This window comes from Triticum dicoccoides, chromosome 4A (assembly GCF_002162155.2).
Source record: "Triticum dicoccoides isolate Atlit2015 ecotype Zavitan chromosome 4A, WEW_v2.0, whole genome shotgun sequence".
NCBI lineage: Eukaryota > Viridiplantae > Streptophyta > Magnoliopsida > Poales > Poaceae > Triticum > Triticum dicoccoides.
The window spans coordinates 147,779,096-147,788,275 of record NC_041386.1 but is presented as its reverse complement, the minus strand read 5'-3'; the positions used below and the strand labels follow the sequence as shown (position 1 = coordinate 147,788,275).

The window sequence follows — 9,180 nt, the reverse complement described above, 5'->3', positions numbered from 1 at the left end:
CTCATCTGAGTGTGCCCTGAGAAAGAGATATGTGCAGCTCCTATCGGGATTTGTCGGCACATTCGGGCGGTGTTGCTGGTTTAGTTTTACCCTGTCGAAATGTCTTGTTGTACCGGGATACCGAGTTTGATCGGAACGTCTCGGGTGGAGGTCTATTCCTTCGTTGACCGTGAGAGCTTGTGATGGGCTAAGTTGGGACACCCCTGCAGGGATTTGAACTTTCGAAAGCAGTGCCCGCGGTTATGGGCAGATGGGAATTTGTTAATGCCCGGTTGTAGATAACTTGAACCTTAACTTAATTAAAATGAATCAACCGCGTGTGTAACTGTGATGGTCTCTTTCCGGCGGAGTCCGGGAAGTGAACACGGTGTTGGAGTTATGCTTAACGTAGGTAGTATAGGATCACTTCTTGATCATAGATTTCTCGACCGTGCTTTGCCTTCTCTTCTCGCTCTCTTTTGCGTATGTTAGTCACCATATATGCTAGTCGCTTGCTGCAGCTCCACCTCATACCTTTTACCTTACCCATAAGCTTAAATAGTCTTGATCGCGAGGGTGCGAGATTGCTGAGTCCCTGTGGCTCACAGATACTTCCAAAACCAGTTTGCAGGTGCCGATGAGTCCGTGCAGATGACGCAACCAAGCTCAGGAGGAGCTCGATGAAGATCTTGTCCTTTGTGTTGTTTCGTTTCAGTCGATCAGTAGTGGAGCCCAGTTGGGGTCGATCGGGGACCTTTGTCGCATTTGGGGTTCTTCTTTTATTTTGGTTCCGTAGTCGGACCTTGATTGTATCTGGTTAATGTAATGCTTTATTCATGTAATTGTGTGAAGTGGCGATTGTAAGCCAAATATGTATCTCTTTCCCTTATGTATTACATGAGTTGTGTGAAGATTACCTCACTTGCAACATATGCCTTCAATGCGATTATGCCTCTAAGTCGTGCCTCGACACGTGGGAGATATAGTCGCATCGAGGGTGTGACACACTGCCAGTCTAACGCAGTTGAACAAGATGATGCATCTGCGCCTCAAACTCTTCGGGGCCAAATTCTGCTTCGACGTCGGTTCTGAATGTTGTCCATGACATAGCAGGGTGTATCTGTCGATATGCTTGTAGCCACATCGCTGCGATTCCATCCATGTACAGCCCCGCTGTTGTGACCCAATTGTGCTATGGCACTCGGTAGAGCTCGAAGTACGAGGTGCACCGCTCGAGCCAGATGCGTGGCGCATCGCCATCGAAACGGGGAAAATCATGCTTGGGCGGCTTGGTGTAGTGGTCGTTCCCGCGATGTTGCTCGTACGCGGTTGGCGAGTGCTGGAGCAGGAGCGGGGGACCGTGGTTGACGAGGCGGGCAAACGGAATCTGCGCGGCGCCCTATGTGTAGAGTGGTGGAGGTGGTGGTGGGCGAGTCGTTGGTGGTGGAGGGGGCGGCGCTTGACTGGAGGATCCAGAGGCCGACGTCGTTCCCGTCACGGATGTGCCTGGGTCGAGCGGCGGAGGGGACTTGCGGGCCTCGTTCACATCTGCTTGCGTCAGATCTATCTGCTTGGCCAGATGCTTGAGCTCGTTGGAGACCTGGTCGTTGTAGACGACCTGGGCTTGGTGACGCTCGTCCGCCGTCTTCTGGTTGGCGTCGAGGCGGCGGATGACGGACTCGAGCAGGGTCTGAAGCTTGTCCTTCGTCTCCGTCATCGCGTCCAGCACGCGGCGTATCTGGGCGAAGGGTTTGGACGGCGCCGTGATCGCGCTCCGAATCGAGGCGAACCCCGAGTAGGATTTTGAGCGAGCTTGCCGGGGTGGCTCGCACCTGGCTCGGTGGATGTTACCGCTCGATCTGGAGGATTAGCGAGCAGCGGCGGCCGATCGGAGAAAAATTTCTGGAGGATTTGTGGAGGCTCTGAGTACCACTGTAATGCCCAGGCGGATCCCGATCTAGAATTGGGGATGAGGGAGGAGAGACCAGAGTAGGTGAGAGGCTTGGAGAAGGGGGAAATGAGGACTCGATCAACACTCGCGGCCTCGTTCGTCTTGTGAGCCGTACACATGTAGCTGCCCCACTGGGCCACCCTTACAAGGCCGCAGCCCAATCACAAACCCACACACGCACTCGACCCAAGCCCAACAGTGGATTGCAGGTTTAGATAACTGAACTGCACTTGTTAGTCCGCTGCAGATGCATCAGCAGCATCTGCAGCCTGACACCAACATTTTCTTGTAGCGTCGTGGCTGGACAGAGTGGAAGCATAAGTTGGCATTGCTGCCGACTGCAAAAAGAAGCTGCGATTAGTTGGACGCGAATCGTTCACCGCGGGACGATACCTCGGTTTTTCTCGCCCTTGGTGCTGAGGCAAGGATCGTGTGACCGGGAAAACCAATGGTGGTCAAGTCCCGGTAACGACAGACGCGAGCTTGATTTGGTGCACGCCAACAGGGCACGTCCAATCCCAAGACCCTTCCCGCTACCGTACAAGCGCGGCGCATGGCGACTGCCCCGCTACGGCACAGAACCGCGAATTCGTGATGGCGCCAGTCGACGTTGCAGGATCTCCCCGCTCGCAACGCGACCATACATTACACCGGAACCGGACGGACGGGCGTCGCCGATAAACTAACAAGAGAACGTCACCCACCCACCCTGGCCGGCTGCCCGCGCCACGAGCCGGGGCGGCGGATCCCCACCACCCGCTCCCCACCCCCCTCCGCACGATCGCCCCATCCCCCACCGGCATGGCACATATAAAACGCAAGCCAAGCCGAGCGCGGCGCTCCCATTTGATCGGCGATTCCGTGCCAAGTCAAAGTCACGCGAGGGAGCCACTCGGTAGAGAGAGAGAAAGAGAGGGCGTGGGGCGGCCGGCCGCGGCGTTGGGGGAGAAATGGCGGCGGAGAGGGACATCGACGACCTGCCGCGGAACGCGGCCAACTACACGGCGCTCACGCCGCTCTGGTTCCTCGAGCGCGCCGCGCTGGCGCACCCGGCCCGCGCGTCCCTCGTGCACGGCGCCCTGCGCTACACCTGGGCCGACACCTACCGCCGCTGCCGCCGCCTCGCCTCCGCCCTCGCGCGCCGCTCTGTCGGCCACGGGAGCACGGTACGGGATGCCATCCCTCTTCTCCTCCCTCTCTCCCCCCTTCCCCCACGTGCGCCTCTGGTCCGGTGTGTTCTGACTTCTGACTTTCTGAGTGAACCATACGCCGTAGCCGTAACTCCCTAGACTTGCACGCTCGTGTCCTATCAACTTCACACATCAGGTCCTATGGACTTGTACTATAAGTCTATAAGTGTGTCAGTAGAGACCCGAAGTTATTTTGATTGTCAGACAATGATCCTGTGACACTATAACCCTATTGAATCCAAAGTTTGACCATCTGGTTGCTTAGTAAGATCGATCAAATATTGCAAAAATTTCACCAAATATTCGAGTTACATATACCAGTCCCCCGTTGATTTCACTCGTGAGCACATGATAAAATTCAGTTGGTATTTAGCTCAAGTGTCGTACCATATCTGCTTACAAATAGTGGACTGGAATGTGTGGATTCAAGTTCGCACAAGTGCAAGGAGCTGGCTATACTGCATTCTATTCGAAAAAACAAAACATAGAAACTTCCCATTCGGTCATTCAAACTTGCCTTGAGAGGTAAAACGTTATTTTCTGAGTGTGTCAGTAGAGACCCGAAACAGTTTTGATTATCAACCAATGACCCTGTGACACTTTAACCCTATCGAACCCAATGTTTGACCATGTAGTTGCTTAATCAGATTGGCCAGATCTTGTAAAAATTTCACCAAATGTTTGAATTCCATATGACAGTTCCTCGTTGATTTCAATTTTGAGCGCATGGTAAATTTCAATTGGGATTTAGCTCAGGTGTCATACCATCTCTACTTACAAATAATCGACTGAAATGTTTAGATTCAAGTTCGCACGAGTGTAAGCACCTGGCTATACCGCATTCTATCCGGAGAAAAAAACATAGAAACTTTCCATCCAACCATTCAAATTTCCAACTTGCCTTGAGTGATAAAACGTTATTTATGGAGAGTGAGAAATAGATAGCATCTCGTTATTCACTTACGCTACCTTCAATTTTTTTTCCAAAAACAAAACATAGAAACTTTTCATTTGACCATTCAAATTTGCCTTGAGCAGTAAAACGTTATTTTCGGCGAGTCAGAAGTATATATATTCTCGTTATTCCCTTATGCTACCTTCAAAAGGTTATATACGTAGCTATTTGTGGTCATAAATGAGCTTTCAGCTCCTGGATTTCTTGTGACAGATATGAGGTCCCATCATTTGATAGACTATTATTAGATGGGTGGGTGAATGTTGTGCTTCTTCAGCCCTCAACTTCTCGTATGATAGGAATGCATGTTAAAGCTTCTCCTTTCAACACACATGTCTTGTGCATTTCAATTAAACAAACACATGCTGAGATTTGATGGTTCACATGAATACATAAATGGAGTGGCATACTTCTCAAAGTGAAATTATAAAGGATATTGTTTCACATATTGCTGTATCCACATGGTGTTGTCTTTTCTATTGAATGAATGGCATACAGCAGCCAGTTCATCCAAAAGTCCGAACTGATGGAGAAGGGTGGACAATGTATTTCAACATTTCCATGTTTCTGCACAACCAGTTAGTTTCAAGTTTGCACCATCCCGGGCTTGGGCTAGTGAGCAGAGAGGTTGGTTACAAATTTCAAACAGAGGCCAATATTTAACTTTAAGGGAACAATCCCCCAGCCATGTGTCATGCCAGAAGCTAACACTTTTCCAATTCCCTACATTCCATTTGTAAAAAGTGTTAGAGGCACTTAAAGCCCATGTAATGCCTTTCCAGAATGGAGATCCAACCCCATTTCTAGACCAATACATTAGGGTTTTCTGTATTGTACTTATGATCAATCAGAATTCTCCAATCCCTCCCCTCACTATCAAAATATCTTTTCCCCGCAAGAGGCCAGAAGAGCCATAGTAAAATTGCTAATAATTGGAACACCCAGTTCAAAAAAAAAATCTTTCCTTCTGGACACCAATCCCCAGTTGGAAAGGTGATGTTTATGATTATCACCTATATTCCTCCAAAAGAAGTGGGCCATCTGGGAGTTGATTGCATTTATCACCCATTTTGGAAATTTAATAATTGCCATAACGTTTGCAGGGACACGTTCCCCTGTAGGACAGAGTCCTACCCATCCAGCCAGAGATGTTTCTAATTATCCTATCAATAATAGGCTGTAGATCTTCTCTACGCAATTTATCATAGTGCAGTGGAACACCCAAGTATTTGATGGGAAAAGACCCCAATTGGCAACAGAAAATTTGAGCAAAAGATTTACAACCTATTACTCCCATCACTCTATTCATCTTGTCGACACCAAAACTTGTGTTTTCTAAGTTCAAACGTTCAATAGATTTGCGTTATATAGAAGATTAACTGCAGAAATCACCTTGAAGACTGTAATATCTCTTCAAGTGCTACTATAGTAGTTTCATTGACTATTTCGTGCTAGTTAATACTACTGCATGTATAGAGTATATTCTGTTATGTTTATATTGATTATCTTCTCTTATATCTGTTAGGTGGCTGTGATAGCTCCAAATATCCCAGCAATTTATGAAGCTCATTTTGGAGTCCCCATGGCTGGAGCAGTGGTCAACTGTGTCAACATTCGATTAAATGCTCCCACTGTTGCATTTCTGTTGGAGCACTCGTCAGCTGAAGTTGTGATGGTTGACCAAGATTTTTTCTCCCTGGCAGAGGATTCTTTGAGGATTATAGCAGATCAAAAGAAAGGTTCTTTCAAAAAGCCACTAGTAATAGTTATTGGTGATCATACCTGTGATCCTTCAGCCCTCCAAGATGCTCTGAGAACAGGGGCAATCGAATATGAGAAGTTCTTGGAAACTGGAGACCCTGAATTTGCATGGAAACCACCGCAGGATGAATGGAAGAGCATTGCCTTAGGTTATACTTCTGGAACGACATCTAGCCCAAAGGGTGTGGTTTTGCATCACAGGGGTGCTTACCTAATGTCACTCAGTGGTGCTCTTGTATGGAAAATGAACGATGGCGCGGTTTATCTGTGGACTTTGCCGATGTTCCACTGCAACGGCTGGTGCTATACATGGACGCTTGCTGCTATCTGTGGAACAAGCATATGTCTTCGTCAGGTATGCCTCACTATCTTGTAATCATGCTTCATTAGAGACCTTCTTACTGTGAAATGTCTGTAACATAAACCCTGGCACAGAACTTAAGTAGTAACATTTATTTTCGAATGTACACATATGAGCTACTCACGAAATCTAATGCTTCAGGGAATATTTGTTACTATATGAATGGAAGTTATTTATGTATAGAACAGTAAGTATGAGACCACGATGGTCTGGTGAGAAGTATATTTCATAGGTTGATGCAATAAATGTAAATACCATGATGAATTCTAACAATAAATGATGCTACTCTACTGAAAGTAATCATTAATCGAGTCATTGAGTATGAATACTCACAGACAAATTATAACTAGCTTGATTCACTGTATCAGCCTTACTTTGAACACTAAACCTGCAATAGCAACGCAGTTGAATCATAAAAAATATTACACCAAGATATGCAAAATACTAGAATGATCCTGGGTTCTGGTGTACCCATTGTCCAAAACTTAGCAAAAGAAAAACGTATTTCTATGTTTTCGAAAAATTCTGGAAAAAAATCACGCACATAGGTATCAAGTTGAAACTTATCCATGTAAAATTTCTCAAAATAATACGACAATCAGCTACCTGTATGAAAACGATAAAATGATATTGCTGCAGTTTAAGTTTCGAAACATAGATTGTAGCACTATCATTTTCTCTTCTTTATCTAGGCTACAAATGGGCATATTATTTTATGAAAACTTACATGGGTAAGCTTCTAACAAATACCTATCTGCATGGTTTGTTCGGAATTTCCCAAAACATAGAAATACATTTTCTGCCAAGTTTTATGAAGTGGATTCCGCTGTACCCAGGTCCCAAAAATCCTCTCCCACCAAGATATATAAAAGGAGGTACAAAGGATGCCTCGCACGAAACCAAGCCCAAGTAGTAGAATCAGTGCAACACGTGGTCTGCAATTTAATATGATTACTTTCTGATCTCTTGATTTTTTTTAATTGGAGGAGAATTATAGATCATCTTTCTTTTCCACTGGCAGCCTCTGATGGAGGTTCACTTAAACAAATGCTCATTGATGCCTTTGTATGTGATGCAGTTGCCACATAAATGAATGAATAAGATATCATATACTCCCTCAGTCCCTCCATCCTCAATTAGTTGACTTAGATTTGTCTAGATATGGATGTATCTAACAGTAAAACGTGTCTAGAACTCACAGTAAAACATGTCTATAACTCTACATACATCCGTATCTAGACAAATATGAGACAACTAATTCGGGAGGAGGTTGTATTTGATAGGTTGAAAACTTGGAATTTGGACCCTTGCGGCTGTTTATGTCATGTGATTATGCACCCAGTTCGTTGCCAACTAGATATTCAACCATAGCGATTAGTTTTACTGCACGCTTAGCTAATGATTTGTTATCCAGATGCTAGTAACAAGAACTTGCTTTGTCATGAACTGCTTGAAACAAGTTGGGCATACTTGATTATTGTTTTGATACAAGGATGTCGATGCCTAGAATGTGTAAGGTTGGAAATTAAGGGATTTAGCTTGGCTGAACTTCCTTTTGCCGCTCAGTAGGATACACTGAGCCACAACGTTCATACGAAATATTCAAAATGAGAAACAGAAGGGAAAGCAAAACAAGTTTGACAACAGCCCTGTGGCTGAAACAAAGAATTACTTAGATGAGTTCACTTTGAACCACTTGTATTGATTTTGAACTTTGAGGGTAAATGTTGTTGACAACTCACTGGATCATTCATTCTTGTGAGCAATTTAACTATCTCGTCTCACAAGCATATATGGTTCTCTTGTGTTGACCCATATTTATTTACAGGTCACAGCGAAGGCCATCTTCTCAGCGATAGCCAACCAAGGAGTGACTCACTTCTGTGGGGCGCCAGTTGTGCTCAACACCCTCATCAACGCCCCTCCAGCTGACACCATTCTCCCGCTGCCTCGCGTTGTGGATGTCATGACTGCTGGCGCTGCTCCACCGCCCTCAGTCCTTGCGGCAATGTCGAAGCTCGGCTTCCGTGTCTCTCATACGTATGGCCTCTCGGAGACATATGGGCCATCCACGGTGTGTGCATGGAAGCCAGAGTGGGACATCCTGCCAGATGACGAGCGTGCCCGCCTCCAAGCTCGCCAGGGCATTCGCTATGTAGGCCTGGAGGGGCTCGACGTGGTCGACCCCAAGTCCATGGCGCCAGTCCCAGCGGACGGCTCCACCCTCGGTGAGATTGTCATGCGAGGCAACGCCGTCATGAAGGGTTACCTGAAGAACCCCAAGGCCAACGCCGAGGCATTCGAAAACGGGTGGTTCCATTCCGGCGATCTGGGCGTTCGACACCCGGACGGCTACATCGAGGTGAAGGACCGAGCCAAGGACATCATCATTTCCGGCGGGGAGAACATCAGCAGCCTGGAGGTGGAGAAGGCGGTGTACCTGCACCCGGCGGTGCTGGAGGCGTCCGTCGTGGCGCGGGCCGACGAGCAGTGGGGGGAGTCGCCATGCGCCTTTGTCACGCTCAAGGACGGCGTGGACGGCTCCGACGAGGCAGCAATGGCTGCTAACGTGATCAAGTTCTGCCGCGAGCGCCTGCCCGGCTACTGGGTCCCCAAGTCCGTGGTGTTCGGGCCGCTGCCCAAGACGGCGACAGGTAAGATCAAGAAGCATGAGCTGAGAGCTAAGGCCAAGGAACTGGGCCCGGTCCGGAAGAGCAGGATGTGAGCTAGGCTAAAACTCGTTGTGTCCTCGTCCAGAGCTGTCAGTTTGGCGTCGGTGTACTGTATTCTTAGGACACCATACTGTATTTTGTTATATATATACGTATCACGTAACTTCTGTACGAATTAACGCCCTTGCTGAATTGTTTCTTACTGGCTGCTTATCGTGTGTATGACGGATGTATTAGAGTGATGTAAGTCTTCTGCAACGCAGAGACGCGCTGATTTCTCATGGTGTTGGTGAAAATTAATCCCCCCCCCC

The 9,180-nt window shown here is 47.3% G+C and overlaps 1 protein-coding gene across 1 annotated transcript; it reads left to right on the top strand.

Annotated features, from left to right (window-relative positions):
- Positions 1–2,773: 2,773 nt before the first annotated feature.
- On the top strand, positions 2,774–9,143 carry LOC119285477 (acetate/butyrate--CoA ligase AAE7, peroxisomal-like). Its single transcript, XM_037564760.1, has 3 exons — positions 2,774–3,096; positions 5,601–6,191; positions 8,026–9,143. The coding sequence occupies exons 1-3, from the start codon at positions 2,881–2,883 to the stop codon at positions 8,920–8,922; spliced, it is 1,704 nt and encodes a 567-aa protein (XP_037420657.1). The 5' UTR covers positions 2,774–2,880; the 3' UTR covers positions 8,923–9,143.
- The last annotated feature ends 37 nt before the right edge of the window (positions 9,144–9,180 follow it).

Coding starts and splice junctions, on each gene's coding strand:
- LOC119285477 (XM_037564760.1), top strand. CDS start 2,881: ATGGCGGCGGAGAGGGACATCGACGACCTGCCGCGGAACGCGGCCAAC. Junction 3,097..5,600: donor CTGTCGGCCACGGGAGCACG/GTACGGGATGCC, acceptor TATATCTGTTAG/GTGGCTGTGATAGCTCCAAA. Junction 6,192..8,025: donor CAAGCATATGTCTTCGTCAG/GTATGCCTCACT, acceptor ATTTATTTACAG/GTCACAGCGAAGGCCATCTT.